This window comes from Bremia lactucae, linkage group LG10 (genome assembly GCF_004359215.1).
Source record: "Bremia lactucae strain SF5 linkage group LG10, whole genome shotgun sequence".
Taxonomy (NCBI): Eukaryota; Oomycota; class Peronosporomycetes; order Peronosporales; family Peronosporaceae; genus Bremia; species Bremia lactucae.
The window spans coordinates 3,494,164-3,511,315 of NC_090619.1; the positions used below are offsets into that span (position 1 = coordinate 3,494,164).

The 17,152-nt window shown below is 44.3% G+C and overlaps 2 protein-coding genes across 2 annotated transcripts; one reads left to right on the forward strand and one right to left on the reverse strand.

Annotated features, from left to right (window-relative positions):
- Positions 1 to 3,704: 3,704 nt before the first annotated feature.
- CCR75_007152 (uncharacterized protein) lies at positions 3,705 to 5,432 on the forward strand (the record flags this gene model as incomplete). Its single annotated transcript, XM_067965216.1, has 1 exon — positions 3,705 to 5,432. One exon carries the CDS (start codon positions 3,705 to 3,707, stop codon positions 5,430 to 5,432), a length of 1,728 nt encoding a protein of 575 aa, XP_067814632.1.
- A 169-nt stretch (positions 5,433 to 5,601) lies between these two features.
- CCR75_007151 (uncharacterized protein) lies at positions 5,602 to 6,580 on the reverse strand (the record flags this gene model as incomplete). Its single annotated transcript, XM_067965215.1, has 2 exons — positions 5,602 to 5,827; positions 5,946 to 6,580. The coding sequence occupies 2 exons, from the start codon at positions 6,578 to 6,580 to the stop codon at positions 5,602 to 5,604; spliced, it is 861 nt and encodes a 286-aa protein (XP_067814631.1).
- Positions 6,581 to 17,152: the final 10,572 nt, after the last annotated feature.

Here is a 17,152-nt window from a genome sequence, read left to right on the forward strand (position 1 = left end):
TGAGTCAAAATAAACCTAGGATGACATCATTTTTTTTTATCTAAATCCAGTACGATCAAATCATCATCGTAATGTTAATCCTTTAACGAGTAGTGAAATTTCACTATACTGTTATCAATGCGCTTGTCGCTAGACGCACCGTCATCCTCGTTGGAGGGATGTCGCGCTCAACATATTTGAGCCTACGACCTGGCGACAAATAAAGTTATTCGACCCCCACAGCCCACTAGGGTTCAAATTGACAAATCATTTGTCACTTTTAACTTTAAGGTGATGAGGGATCTTCATCGCCAGGTGCAGAGACACATAATGATTGTATGTCTGGAGCAACTTTCGTCAAGAGATTTGCAAATTCTCTTGAGGTTGCTGGATCAGTAGGGCGCTGCGCCACTACTGTCCTCAACCGTTTTTTGGCGGTTCGCCTAATTGTTGCGATTTCGCAACGACGTCAGACCCGCGACCGTTGCCCTTTTTGGCATTCGGTCCATAATTACGTTCAGTACCTCTCGGTACTGGGCGTGAGGCACTACACTCATGAGCGTAGTGTCCAGACTTTTGACAGCGATTACATTTCTGCAATCGCTTCTTGTTCGAAAAGCGAGGTTTCTCGCTTTCGACATAAGAGAGGTCCATAGGTTCTGGACCTCGAAGCTCGTGTCGTCTTGGAGGACGATATGATGATGAACCAGCTTAAGCCTGTCACAAGCTAAAGTCCTCCTGTTCCGCTACGGATATTGCTTCTTCAAGCGTATCCATTCCAAACGGAGCATGTGGGTCTTTACAGGACCATCTGTAAGGCCTTGCATCCGTAATCAACGTGTGTTAATGAACTGGGTTGTTCGTGATACAACTCGCTAAGGGTCGTATGTGCTGAGCATAAGTGTGAAAATCACGCTTGCCTTGTTTGAGTTTCAGAAGCTCTGATCGAACTCTGAACTCAGCCCTAGGCGGTTCAAACGTCTCTTTGAGCCGGGCTCTAAAAGCTTCTCGCGACCCGAAGACATATGGTTCGCGCAACTTTAGGCCTAGTGCTCAAGTTTTGGCTCGACCTGCCAAATTTGACTGAGCATGTGCGACTTGCATTTGTTCGTCAACGAAGTGACGAGCCTTATGGCAACGTCCAACTCCACGAACCATCTTAACAGGGAGTCTTCTTCGACTCCCCTATGCTTAGAGATGCCTATCTTTAAGGTTTCGGGACGACGCGTGTGTGTCATCCCAGGTACAGGGGTCTATCTATATCTGTTGTAACCTCAACAGTTCTGCCTGTTGAAAGCCTTGCTAATTAAGGAAGGCTAATTTCTCCTTCGCCTCGTCAAGTTCATGTTGTATGAACTTGGCGATGGCTGAATGGAGGGCATCTCTGTCCAAACCGGACAGCATGGCCAAGATGGCATCGTTTCCTACGGTTGAACTCATTCGTTCGACCGCACTCCTTTTTATGTCATTTAGAAAGGAGTAGCTATCACGCGAAACGTGATTCGTATTTACATTATTATCTAACATATCCATGTTAGATGATTGGAACTGTGATAATTGGACGGACTACAAAGTGCTACCAGGTGTAACGGGGCACTGCCGACTTGTACTGCTTCAGTACAAGTCCACTCGCACTGCCTTCGTCCGAGTGGTTCCTCACGTCACTTCACGTACACTAGTACGCGCAGAGGAAGACTCTCTTTAAAACACTTGCTCTAAAGAGGGTTGAAAGAAAACTGTTTTTAATATAATTAAGTTTTTCTGTTTCTATCTATTTAATACTAACTTATTATAAACTAATACAGAACATGTAGTAAAGTCTTATATCTCTCTCTCTTCGCGCGCGTCCAGCGCTGACTGGACCGCACCAATGGATAAGCTTTCCGAAAATTACTTCGTAAAGTAATATTCTCTAAATATTATCTACCTTTCAGATAATATAGTAATTAACAACCTATAAGTGTTAATTTCATGTAACGAAACACCCCGTTACATGGCGAAGAACATTGTATTTTATCGACTCGCTCTTAAGGCCGAGCATGATGCTGGAGAAGAAATCCAAATGCTGAACAGTTTGTGTTTGAATAGCGGCGCTTCGTACAGGCATACATCGACTGAAATGGCGACGACAGCGGATCCCTCGATCGGTACCATACATCGAATAGTATGATAGTGACCAACGTAGACCTGTCTGACGAAACTTACTCTGTTTTTTAGATCTCAAGGTATTCGAACACAATGCCGTCAGCATGCCGAGTGGATTGCCTTGGGAATTGAATGTGATATTACAAGGTCTTTCAGGTGCTCCCCGCCGTAAGTATTTTCATCTATAAAATAGGCAATTATTTTAATATAGGTATTTTCTTACTATAAAGATAAATTAATAACAATAATTTCTGTAAAAGTTAAAATGGGGTTGACGAACTCTTGTCAGCCACAGTTTATTCCGATTCAAAAATCAAACGCTTTATTCAGCATTTTAATTCTCTAGTACCAGACTCGTCAGCTGCGCATGTCGTCTTTGGGATTACACTACTACATTGCGAAAGGATATTCTTTTCGTGCCAAGCTGTCAAGTCGAATTTCGTTTTTATAATAAGTTTACTGCTGCAAGTTCACTACTGCACCCTGGCTAACCGTTATGTTTGGTACACGTTTCAATTTATTTATGTTCGGCTGCTTTTAGACACCAAACGCGCTCCAAGGTGCACGGACACGGGTTTCGTGTTATCACATGTTTGACAGTTGCAATTGTCTGAAAAATTCCTTAACAGGACACACCAGTAGGAAATTCTTCTTTGTCAACGCCATTTACTGACGTCTTCGACGCAGCCATCCACTACGATTCGTGGAAATTCCACATCTTACAGTCGCTAGCTTTACGACGAATGTCAGCTCATAAGCCTTTGTACTTCTTAAGGATTTAGAATAGCCTGGTCTTTTGGCTAACGCGACACGTCTCGCGTAATTGTTAGATGCGCCACGCCGGCTTATAGTCGAAAGAATTTTTTAGTTCTTCTGCCTACTGTTGGCATCCCACTCCTACGTGCCGGCTTGTAATAGGGATAAGTAGATGTGGGCTGCATAAAATTCGCTTGTTATGTAGCTTTGCTTTGCTCAGCTAAAAGTTGGTCGTATTTAGGGCCGTAACAGCCAGATAGTTTTTCTGGAACAGGACCGAGGAATCGACGAGGACTACAAACTTGTAAAACCTGATCTCACCTTTCAAACTCAAAGCATACAAGCCATTATATACTTTCCGTCCGTCCACAACGACCGACCGACGATTTCCATAATATATTTGTTTCACTATGACGGTGGATACCTAGTCCCCTTGATTTCTGAGATATGCAAGAATTTCCCCAGCATCCCACGCTATTCTCTGCATATTGTTCTTAATAGCGTTTTAATGTAGCGTGTATTTCATAATATCATGTATTGCAGGTATGATGCCGATTACAACGGAAGATGCACACAGCGAAACAAACACAGGCGGGCGCAAGCAATATACAACTTCCAGTAGAGCCCGCGTGACGTTCAGAGGTGCGGAAGTCGGGCAATAAATTGATATTCTTCTTGGACGCAAGCATTGCAACAGAGGCATACAAATTCGTACCATACATCGCATAGTATTGAACTGCGCTTTCCTTTCTCGTGGAGCAAATTTCGTGAGAGCGACAGTCGGACATTTTTTCAAGCGTACGATTTAACTACTCAATTGAACCATGCCTAAACGTAAGGCCAATTGGTGGCCACCAAGCATTCTTTCGGACCCGGATGTGCTCAGTGTGGATGACGAAGGTAATTTTGTATTGTGCAAGATCTGTCACGTGCATTACGCAGTGCATGGTGGCAAGAAGCCAAAGCCCGTGATCATGAACTCCAATTTTCGCACGCGTGCCTGGGACGTGCACAAAGAACGCACGAATTCTCATCGTCTGCAGAAGCAAAAAGAACGCGTTCAGCAAAGCAATTCGATAGGGCAACAACAGCAAAGAATGGACTTGCCAGGGCAACAGCAACCACAAACTGAGCAAATACAGTTAACGCAAGTACAGCTTGATCGAATTAAGCAAGATCAGACACAGCAGCATAGCCATTCAATAAAATCTCTAGCGACGACGACACACAACCGAATGCAGACACCTCATTTACAAGTGCAAGGGCAGCAGGATTTCGATGAAGAGACCCCACCTCGAGCTCCACAGCAGCCACACGGCAGTACGCATGACTTGCTGCAGCGACGACAAGTACAGGATCATGAGCGACATCAAAAGCGGCAACAGCAGGATGCAGCTGAGATCAAAGATGCAGGATCACAAGCACAAACTGCAATCAAGCGGTCTGCAAGTGCATCTTCGAATCTGAGGATGGCAGCTACTGTATCCGGTGCTCATCGTACTGTCCACGAAGGCAGACAGAGCAGTGAGAAGCGCATAGCTTGTACAACGCCGATAGGTAGCTGTTTAATACCGAGACGTCGCGTGTGCCGGATAGGATTGTCAAGGCAACATTTAGCTGAGTCGGATGCAGCAAGCGGCGCGCAGGAAAAGGAAAACCATCTGCATACGGCTCCAGGTTTGGAGGAAGCTGTGCCTATCGAACAAGCTGTAGCAATGGAGCGGCAAGCCGATAGCTCAGCGCGTTGGCGTCATATGCACGACGATGTGAGTCGGGCTTTAAATGCAGCAACACGAAAGCAGCAGATGAAGCCATCCTCGCTGACGAGCAGAGAGCTGCGAGCCGCGTCAAAGTTAGCGCAAACAGAAACAGGGGACCTTGGTGGCAATAATAGCGAGAGGGTGGCCAAGAAGCTTCGGTCATTAAATGCCGAATATCACGCGAGTAACATGCGCTATGCCGATGCGTACAACATGCGCCATTCAAACGTTTTCGGCCGCAGCAGTCCTGGCTACAAAGAGTATTGGGGGACATTGCGTGACGTGTATACTACAACGGGAACCACTAGTGGTGGGTCGGGCCTGGAAAATGCAACATCATTCCGCAAATCACGCCACCCGCCAACTCAAGTGGAAAGCAAAGAGACAGAGGCAGATTCGACGACACCATGCGACTCCGGATCCAGCGAAGATGCTTTTAAGCCAGCAGTTGCAATCCACGACGCCTTGCTCGCAAGCGCAATTGAAAGGCTTACGGACGCAACCTCAAGCCACATTGCAACTTTGCACCAGAAAGGAGTGTCAGACACCACAAAGACGCTCGTGGAACTCACCACAGTAATGACGGACTTGCGAGTGCAGCATAGCAGCGCCTTTGAGCGCATCATTCAGTTGCAGGAGAAGCAGCTTGAGGTCATGGAGGGTCTCTTAAAGATCAAATTACGCAAAGAGGCAGTAAGAAACAACAGCGACAGTCTTAATAGTAGCAATTCTGGCGGTGGTAGCACGTCCAGCCTAAGCGAAACGATCACAGTAAGTGCTCAAACAGCATAAGTCAAGAAATACGCGACTCTTCACGAGTATATATAAAATTTGCCGCGCTGAGCGACTTGTAGAAACGTAATTTAATGATTTATTTTATGAGTATGCTGTTCTCTAACGTGGCAATTTTTTGAAGAAATTAGTCTTCGAAACTTGCGTTTTTCGTGGTGTACCGCAAATCTTACCGATTACTCCATTTCCTGCTAAAGAGCATGACGCTAACGTCGATGCCGATAATTTCGACGTTGTCTTCGTTCAGGACTCCGGCTTCGACTCCAACTAGTGCTGATAGATCGTCGAAATTTGCTACCATGGTCGCGACTGCGTTTATTAGGTTGGCGTGCTCGACTTCTAGACCGTTTTTTTCGTGGCTCTCTACTTTCTCGTTCTGGCCTTTTAATTCGATGCTGTTCCTCTCGAATTCTAGGTCTTGACCTTAACCCCTGAATCGGTCTTCTTTCGACCTGTTGGATGTTGCTTTTCTTTTCCGCCAATTCCTTCAATTTTCGTCTAATCTGAACGTACCCTACGTGCAATTTGCCTCCAAAATGGTCCGCTAGACGTCTTTCGCTGTCGAATATACTCAAGAAAGCACCACAAACGTCGCATACGCGCAACTTTTGGTTAACAGTATCCACTACATTAAATGAACCCGCTGTAATTTGTCGAAGCGCTTCGCGCCGTTTCTGCTTTAGTAGTTCGACCTTTTCCACACATCGCAGCGAAAGTTCCACGTCACCGCTTCTTGCAGCTTGCTCAGATTGTACCACGGCTTCCTGCATGTCCTGTGTAAGCTGCAATATTTGTTTTTGATCTTGACTTTCACTTCCGTCCTCCGCCAATCGTCTCTGGGCGCGGGCAATCTTCTTTTCTACATCAGCTAGCAATTTTGAAAGTTCACTTGCTAGTTTGCGCTCATAGCCAAAGTCTTCCTTTGATTTTTGCTCTTCGTAGGCCGAGCGCAACGTTGGCAGGTGTAGTAGTTCGCAGGCACCCGCGTCCAGACGCGTGTTTTGGAACAAAGCGCGCGGACAAAGACCGCATAAATAGAGTTTGCACACTCTTGGATGGCGAAAGTCCATGCAGGCATCATCGTCCGGTCGGTCGCCGTCCCTGTTTAAGCCCATTAGGCTGTCGAGCAGCGCGCGTTGAGCGTCCATAGTGACACTGCAGATCTTTAACTGGCAACCGTCCCTCTTTAGAGTGACGAGCAACTGAATACCGCAAGAAACGCAAATGTGACACAAAATAGGTGCACAAAACTGTTTCGTGTCAGCAAAAACATAACATACTAAAAATGTAATTAGTACGATATTACCTTTTTACTAATAATTTCGGATAAATTTATCGCTACCAGGTGTAGCCACACACCCGAATTACATAGTTCCTAAGTCCGAGGGAGACTTATTGGCGCAAAATGCGACTTAATTTAAAGGAACTATATAAACGTTTAACTCGGAGAGCTGTGCAAGCTCGAAAAGATTATCAAGTCTTGGCTTAAGGGACTAAGTGATTCGTAGAATTAGATGACAAATAGTGCCCAGCAATATACACCTTCAGAAGGCGTCTAGATCTTAAGATCACAGCGCAAGCCTTAAAAAGTCTCGGAAAGATTATAAAGATAAGAGGAGAGCTAATTTTTTATATTTTCTAACAGTAAAAAACTTACGCTTATAACTCTGGTATAGGCCCGGCCACCAGATCTCTATCTGGTGGCTGACACGTGTGTTAACCATAAATTAATATGACCCCCCTATATCAGCAGATAAAGCTTATTGTTCTTATACCACTTAAACGTTTAACAACCGAAGTGTAACCCCGTAACACCCATCCCTATCAGACTGTTGACACCGCGTAAGGAGGAATCCGAGCCTCCACTCTTGAGCATGACGACGATTTTTGTCGGGCACGGATTCCATTCCCTGAGCGTGAGCGCTTACTGCGCTAGCAAGACACCTGGCCTTATGCCCCATTTCATACCGAATCCGCTCAATGAGCAACGATGAGCAACAATAGATGAAAGCTCTAATAGGAAACAAGCTCGTCGCCAATCCATGGCCATTGTGACGACAAGAGCTCTTCGAGAGTACGTTATCAACAACCCAGTATGGAGGAATGTCTCCAAGAGGCTGCATGCCAAACGTATGCAACCTGGATTGCTGGATCCGAGGCAAGAACTCCGAGGTGCTCGATACACGCGAGACCCTTCACCAGATATATATCACTCCACAGATGATAACGCAACGTTAGTACATGACGCGTCTGCGTGATTAAGCACGTGGTACCTCGGTGATTTGAATGATGACTATTCAAATTTTCTTATACTTGGATGAAATGGAACACGGAGATGATTTCCACTCGATGAGCTCATCGAACCCGATGCCTTGGGAGTATTTAAGCTCTACGAGCCATTGTCGACGCGGCCGACGTTCGACGGAAGTGGACAGTTAGCTTTACTTTCGCGAATTTAATTACCAAAGGTCAATAAAGCACCGTATCGTGCACATTATGAGGCTCTTTGTATCTACTGCTTCGGTTGCACATGCAACAACAGACCCAAGCCACTCCATGGCCGAGGATTGGCCCATACACATATGTATTGGTGGGCATTATCGTTTGACGTAAGTTGAACCTGAACGCGGCGTCCGAAATTTTTGACTGCGGCGGGGCAATCTCACCTCGTTTTCCTAAGAGTTGTTAGACGATAGGGTTTCACGCCTCATCACCAAATATTGATATTGGCCATTGCGATGATGTCACTTCAAAGATTGTCCACGTGAATTGGAGACTACCTCGAACATCGAGCAACGCAGACGATAGGAGGCACGGTTTGTTGCTTTTAGACAAGAGGTGCAACTTTGTCGTGATACAGTTTCTCTCGCTCAGATTAGCCTTGGCGCTGTCCAAAGTTGTCTTCTGACTGAGGAGCATCATCAACGTCGCTAAGAGGGTCAGCTGGGCATCCTGATAACGTTGCAGCAATTTGCGGCACAGCATCTTTCTCGGAGCAAGCTCCTCTAGAACCTCCAGGGAAGATCCCGATATAGCTTAAGCAAGCCAACGTAAAGTACGGGGAGGGGGCGCAGCTTGCGCGAAAGCTATAACGTATAAGATAGGCAATTCTTGACCAGGGCCGTAAATGATCCGATAAAGCTTGGACGCAATTTGGTTTAAACGTTAAGCATTCACTTATTCGTTCCAATCTTGACCATCAAATATTGCATCTTGCACATTTCGAAAAACATTTAATCGCGTTGCAAGAAGCTCGCTAACCTGTTTTAAACAGTGATGGGTCTGAGTCAGGTAGCTTATCGGCAACGTCTCCAAACGACACAAACCTGAAATCACGTAGTGGTAGCGTTAAAGAAATGCGTGTGAGTGTTAGACTTTTCACATGGAATGGAGTAATACCAGTAGAGGCTTGAACAGCGGTGTTTGACGCAAAATCAGCAACAGAAGAGAATGAAACCCTGACACTCCAGCGTTTCAGCGCCCACGCGCAAAATATCATCAGCAACGCATTCAAAGCGCTAAGTTGACCATCGGTCTGTTGGTGATTTGCTGCGGACGTGTATGCTTTTTTTATAACTAGCACACGAAAGATCGACTTCCAAAATGTACATGTGAAATGGGGATCTCTACCAGAGATAATCGCCACTGCCAATTTGTATTGTCGAAACACGATCGCTTAACAGCTTAGCTGTACGTTCGCCATCAATGGTATCTAGAATAGCCGCTTAATGACATAATTTGCTCGATTCGTCGACAAAGACCGCGATGTCAATGTTGCATTCCAAATCCTTCGTAAAGCCAAGCAGGTAAATACATACGAGGGACTCTTAACACCCAGTGAGTACGGGTACGCTGGCAAGCGGCGCCGTTGCATGTACCGATGGTCTCACTCGTTGGCATGAGCGCACATGAGTGCTGACCTATTTATATAGTTTAAATCAATAATAATTTTGGCTCACCGAGCCGTGGGTTGTTTCTCGACCTAAATGGATGCTAAGAGCAGTCATGGGGGACTCGATACCCAGTTCTTAATGGGAGGAGCTACATGCGCAAAGAATATAAAGATATTCCGTTTCTAAGAACCGCAACGAGCTACGCAAGTGGCTTGGCCTTGCCAAATACTTGCATAAGAACAGCAAAAATCACGCTGATATAGCTTGGCCATTATCCAATCGTCTAATAGAGAATGGGGATTGGTGCTGGACTGGCACCGAGAATGACGATTTCGAAGCGGTAAGAGACATATCCATTTATGCCTCGATTCTAGCGATTCCAAATTTTTATCGACCTTTTGCATGTCGTCTTTGACGCATCTGACTTTGTCATAGGTAGCGCTCTGCTACAAACAGATGATAATGGGCGGTAACGCGTCATTGCGTATGCGACTAGGCAGCTTAAAAGTAACGAAATGAACTATCCATTCCATGACAAAGAGCTTCTTGGTATGAAGTATTCCCCCGTCAAGTTCAGTGCATCTGCTTGGCTTTAAGCCACTTACAATCGATACAGATACGCATCATTACGGACTGCGATAGTCGCCTCACCTTTAGGAGAGGGTAGCACGTTGGCTTTCACTATTCCCAAAATATATCTTCGATTATCGCGACAGAGAACACGTCTACCGGGCGACAACTTAATGTCCGACTCTTAAAAAACATTGCTCCTACCGATAACGGTTTTAGGGCTATGGCACAGATGCGACGGAACATTTATGGTTTTACAGTAGCAGGGTCTGTTCTAAGACCTCGTTTTCCATTGAAGCACCTTAGAAAGGCATTTCTTTCGCACCAAAGATGCATTTATGTGCGCTGGCACTAACTTTTTAGATGCAAATGCACTCGAGCACTGCTCGTAAGGGATCTATGAGATTATTCACATGTGACCGTCTCTGTTTCGCACGACTATAGACAAATATGTCATAGAAATATATATGTGCATAATCTCTATGAGGCGGGACAATTGCGTCACTAGACGATTAATATAGCCGGGGCATTGAAAAGCCTTTGGGGCATCACCAGCCACTCCCAAAGGGTAGCGCTTAAGGTGCTGACCGCTGTACGCGAAATATCACTAGCTCCTATGAGCAGTTGATAACGGAGAATAACTAAGTATCGAGCGCACTGTACATCGTATAGTTCAATATACTGTTTAGATAATGCCTTTTCTAGAGTGTTTGTGCCGGTACAGTGGCAGCATTGAGTTTATTGTAAGCATTCGAAATACGTCTCTTAAAGATTATTTTCTTATCACAAATTGTCGGTGTCGAATGGGAGACTTATTCTCACGCACCATTCCAGCCGCATACTTAGCACGAAAAGAAATCGTTTATGATGTCGCGAAATTTCTTTGGTCACGGCCAACTTCGTGTTACGCAGCATTTGATTCCAGGAGCCAGGTCAATTGCAGGATTTACATTTTAAAAGGGTTAAACATACAGTAGAATATTATACACTACATCTTGGACGTTTTTTACCAAAAATAAAACGGATCGGAAAGATCTTGGAGGATAGATGATCCGCTACGCGCACTTAATGCCGCTTTGTGTCGTCAACGACGGCTTCGTCCAGAAGCGATAATGAACTTCAAGTTAGTATCTGGTCGAACGAACACCATATCAGATATGTCGCTAGCGTTTAAAGGCTGCCCAAACTCACCAACAGACATTTCGTCTAGCTCTAAGAGCGCATGTCATGATGGGATCGCCTCAAGGCTAACATGACACAGAACGTTACTATCATCCCATTGACGAGTGTATATAGCTGATCGCTAGTATCACTATGGGATATTCAGACGCTACGCATATCGCAGTAATCAACTATTACTTCTGCTGTCTCTGTGTAGAGCCCGTTTACCTCCATTGCTACACACGCAATAATTCGATCTGCATTGCATGCTTTACATGTGCAGCACTCATTGAACTATTGATTTGGTCGCAGTATTGTTTCACTTGGTCTGATGACGCCAGTATACCTGCTAGTGCATAAGGAATGTAAAAAAGAGAGAGATGACTTTAAACGATATAATTAACATTGCAGATAGCGAAGATGTCGTTACACCATTCAAACAGGTCAGAGCTACCCGAGACGGAATATCTCCTTAAGACCAACAAAGTTACGGCTAAGAACAAAAGGCATTTTTATGAGTACAATAATAAATAAAGAATTGTTGCGTTACGAAATAATATTATATTTTCAATGTGCGACATTAAAGAGATCTATCGACTCGTACTTGAATATCACATAAAATATAGTGCTAGGTAGTCGATGTATGTTTTTGATGAACGAGCTTTTCAGCAATAAATAAACTATTTTGAGTCGGGTATTGAGGCCTTCGGTAACATTGTTATTTCATAAATTCCCTTCATGATAAAAAAAAATGGATCAGAATATCCACGAGTGCAGGATTTTTACGTATGCTAAGACAAGCCTATCCAAAGAATGCGAGCATGCTTGTACAAGCATGGATGTCGGCTGGATATTTCTTAGCTAATGCCACCAAGCTGTAGAAGCATTTTGTAGTAGATTCGCTCATTACAGCTTCGTGTATGACGTTGCGTGACCATACTTCGCGATGGCCGACTTAATTACTGCTTATTAGTACAGCAGCCGGCAATTTTGTATTTCTTCTGCAAAAAAAGTATATTTACCCAAACCTACACCATTTATTGACCTTTACAAGGTTTATAAATTCTTGCGTTTGGTTGAGCGCTTCATTAGCAGCTATTTGACTTATCGAAACGATTTGATGCTGAGCTGGCAAGGTTTGTTTTTGATGAAAAGTTTTATTTATAGGTATAAATAAAAAATTCAGTTCTCTTTAAGAGACATTCTTTCTCTGTCAAGGGGTCAACTATTTTCTCAAACGTGCCCGCATTGTGTAGTTTATCATAATCGTATTTTACACACAAATAAATAAAGGATTTTATCGATACAGATAATCTATCTTACAGTTACATATAAATTAAATTCGGTCAATTTTTTAATTGAGCGTTCCGAGCCTACTTAAGGCCTGCGCTGTGATCTGTATGAACAAGAATCCTTGAAAAGGCTATACGCTTGGGCACTAGTGGCCACCAAATTCTACAAATCGATAGTCTCTTGAACCATGACAAGATAAGCTCTGCAAGCTTGTACAACCATCTCAGTAGTTGATTATATATGCTTTTTGCTTTTTCAAGGAGCTAGGCTGCTCCGGTACACTTCGTAGCAATTATAGTCAATCTACGCCTGAATTTGTACAGACTTTATAAGGATCTAATGAAAACCAAAAAAAAATCGCATATGTTCGTACTGCTTCGTAAGGCCACATGTATAACTTCCCAACGCTTTGGTGGTAACGAAACACGTTTGGTATGCTAATGTAGCACGCTCAACGCTTGGTAGTTGTCAAGAAAGGTTGTGTGAGTGAAAAACTTGTTTGGTGAAAGAATGAAAATCGTCGTGCGCAGACCTTTTTTTACTTTCTTGTATAGAAGGTATCAATCGAAGCGGTTATAATCGCTGGCACTCCTCTCAGAAGCTCAACGTTAAGCTTTTGAGAAGCTGATATATTGAGTCAGGAATGAAGAAATGAATGATACTCTAACTTAGGGCTCAAATGTATTTAGTGCGTGTTCGACGCCTTCATGCACTTAAGTCCATCGTGATTGGACAGGTCCATGAACATTTGGCAGCGTCCATGCCAACTCAGTATATTCCAGTACCTGACCTAAGGCTCACCTTTTCTCTTTGTGGTAAGATATATGAAGACAAAGAAGAACAAAAAACCCTCTTACTGAATAGAGAGTTGGATGGCCATGAACTCGGCTATGTTTAGATCGAAGCGACAACAAATTGGCTTGGACATATCTAAACTCTGTAACAGAGCCAGGGAATGGGCTCTCGCGTAAAACATGTCTGTAAATGTCGTTTTTCCCACGTGGGGCACGCTGAATCAGCAATTGGTTCACGTGTTGGCCGTTTAATTAGGCTTATCGCATGCGTTCAAGCTAGTTCTATAACCGCCAAGGAGAGAATAGATCTAGCGGACGATGTCCAACAGTTACAAACTTTAATTTGCTGCTATGCAGCTTGACACATGACCAGAGGCGGTTGCGGTTACCATTTTACATAAAGGTCTTTGTACGGAAGTGGCCAGAATAGAAATTTTCTTTGTTTACCCCGCTACGTTTAAGCGGCTGTGAATATTGTGTTGAACGCTGAGTTTGACTTCAAAGCAGCTCGCTACAGTACGCCGCAATACCATGCTAGCTCTTCGAGCACAACTCGATCGTTTGATAGAGTAGATCAAATATACTTTACTCTTGCTGAGGAAAGAGAAGCAGGACATCACGCTGGTGAACGGCAGGGTAATACCCGTAAGTATTATAATTGCGGAAGCACGAGGGACTTCCGTCCGGCGTGTCTACCACGTAACGGACAAGCAATATCACCATTTCACATCAAAAATTTGGAAATGTAGGAGAACGCCAATTCCTAGTCGGCGCGGGGCTCTCTCCTGGGAAGGAATTAGGATCTGTGGAACCTCTAGGAGGTAGGTGCAGATAGGGCTTAGACCTAATTAGCTCAATGCCAAATAGCACAGAGCGTAAATAAAAGCCTAGCTTCTTAGATTAGGAAGGGCTTTAATCATCAATGGTCCGAAAATTAATTGACTCCGGAGCGTCTTGCAAATTTGCTCGACGTCGTTCCCGAGAAGGGAGTCAGCGATGTACTGAGGCGCTTAAAGGGCACGAAGGTGATTTTAATCACTGTTTGCTTAGCGATGTCACCGTGCCTAAAAATCCGTTGAATCTCGAATCCAAATCGAGGAAAAGACAGCAGTCCATGCTGCCAAAGCCGTGAACGTTATACCAAAGTATACGTTTATACAAAAGTATACGTTTAAACCAAAGTATACGTTTATACATAAGTATACGTTTATACATAAGTATACATTTATGCATAAGTATACATCTATACATGAGTATACGTTTATACATAAGTATAAGCGTTTACGGCTTTGACAGCATGGACTGCTGTCTTGTCTTCGTATTCGTATTCGAGATGTAATCTAACCCTAGATGGCCTGGCTTGAACGCAATGAGCACTACTGGATTTATGGGAGCCATAAGACCTATGGCGCAACGTGCAATGTTCCTAGCAAAGCTTTGGCAGGTCATAAGCTCATCTTTGCCAGGCAACAAAAGCGCTATCGGCGCGAGTTACTGATGGATTGTGTCACTGTGCAAAATATTAAAGTATTCGAGTTAATTGTTATGTCGAAAATATTAGTATCGAGCGTGGCTTTTGAGTGTTAGTGATACTCATTGTGAGAACTGAACGCTAACAGCATTGTCGGCCTAGGGCCAAGTCATTAAGGTTGTGATCCATCTGACACCGTTGGAGCGCACAATTTAATTCTTCGAGTAAGGTCGGCCGTGATGGCATGTCGTTTTTGGCACGTTGGCGATAAGCCAAGGCATTCCGGGCCTGACTTTGTTTTAGCACGTGGTGTGACACGTACACGTTTACAGGATGATAAGCTCGAGTTAAGTAACTCTTTATCGGATGTAGGATTGGTCATTCACTCTAGTGTAGAGCAAAGTAAGGTAAAAAAAACACTGTTCAAATCGGTAACATGGATGCTCCGCAAGCCGACAGCCTCACAGCACGGACAAGCGACGATCGGCAAAGTACAGCCGGCGTAGCTTCTGCCTGCGCCACCACTTCAACCTGTTTTTGGAAGAAAGACCTTTCAGCCGCCATGTCTTTCATACTAGACAGTGGTTAAGCTAGGTCTGCGAGCCGTGTACGTCTTCTTCGGCCAAAAGAATTTCCTTTAAACCTCGAAATTGATCGTCCGTAAAACTGCACCGTGTCAGGGTGTGACCGAAACTACTACATTGAAGAAATTGCAAACGGTATCCAATAGTTGGATGTTTGACCGTCGTTTCGAACCATAATATACGAATATTCCGTGAAGATAAGTGGACCATCGGAACTGTAGAAGTCCTGGATCCCGAGATATTCGGATCCATATCCTCCAAGTCAAAATTCTGTCGGAACCTTCGCTCTCATAAAGTCGCAATTCGTCCAATATCAGAAAAGCGGTTAGAGTTTCGAAGCTGCACAACGCACTCGGTACATCTACCTTGCGCCGGTCAGCTCAGACCATTCTGCCTTTGCCAAACCGGCCCGCGCTCAGTCAGATGAGCATTTTTAGCCCATAAACTCCACCAAGAAAGGCACGGACATCTTGGATTCGCTTCACTTTTTCGCTGGAAAAAAATAGATGCACTTCGTGATTGGATCGTAGCTAACCATATTTGTCTGACTTATGATTTAGTGTAATGCTGGCAGGTTGAATCTCGCCAGCTCAGCTGATTCAAGAATGGTCTCCGTGATCGTTAAATGGTCTGACCTGTGGCCTTAATCAATCGAAATAGATCTAGATTGAGAATCAGTCCATTCGACTTGAGCCTTTGTAGCGCTAAACAGTCGAAGGCGCTCTTCGATCTTGAGAATGTGCTGTATGAATGCAGGGATGCGTCAACAGGATCCCGCGGCTTTAGTAATTATCTTGAACTTTCCACAGTACTGAGAGAAGGATTTGGTTGAAATCAATGGTGCTCCTGCGGCTCTCGTCCATGCGACACGGCCTAGGATGATTATCGATTAACACCAGGTAAGGGCCCTCCTTGATTAATAGTCGAACAATAGACTTAGAAGCGGTAGCCCGCCGGGACGACCCTTCCCCTTTCGATCGCTCTAATCACGGTTGCTTGGTCGGCGTCTCCGGTGGCGATTGAATCTGTGCAAACTTCTGTATGCGGCGCGCTACTGATTGCAATGTTGGGTGAAGGTCCGAGGCCCGTACAATTTAATATTTGATGAATTCATGTTTAACCCTGCAATATTCTCGAGCGAAGAGATCACCCGGTACAAAGCCCTCTGTGCACGATCGGTGTTCTCTGCTGGCCAAACCTTTGTGCGGTGGAAGTTATGATGAATGAGCGATAATTGTCGGGTTATTGGAAGGAACGGTTGCGCCATGGATATCAACAAAAAGCCCCTCTCAGAGCGGTGGAAAGCTCGGGAAAATTGCTGAGGCCTCTCGGAATCCGGCACCGGATGCGACGGGGCCGGTACTTTTACCACAAACAGCAGGAGCGCAAGGTTTTTCGATTATTAATCGATCTCTCGAATACTACGACTGCGTCTGCCCTGCCCTTCGACGGTCAGCAATTCAACTTTATAGGCCACCATGCATGAGTTGGAGAAACAAGAGGGATTTTTCCGGTCGTCAGACCAGCGATTCGTAAGTGTTTGGCAATAACGATCGTCCAAACGGCTGCAGATAGCACTCTAGACGGACTGGATCCTTCGCTGGAGCGTCTTGCATCCAGTCTAAGAAACGTTGTATTAAATACTCGGGGCAGTTACGCCTCGAATGTAACGGGGTGTATCGTTACATGAAATTAACACATAAGGTTGTTAATTAATATATTATCTAAAAGGTAGATAATATTTGGAGGATATTACTTTATATAGTAATATTCAGAATTCTTATCCATAAATAGGTATAGACCATTATACCTATTTATTCCGCAGACTAATCAGCTGTAGGAGTAATCAAAGAGATAATTACAGATAAGATGAAGATAAGAATTATTTACATGTTTAGTATTAGATTATAATTAAGTTAGCATTTACAAAGATAGAACAAGGGACACTTAATTA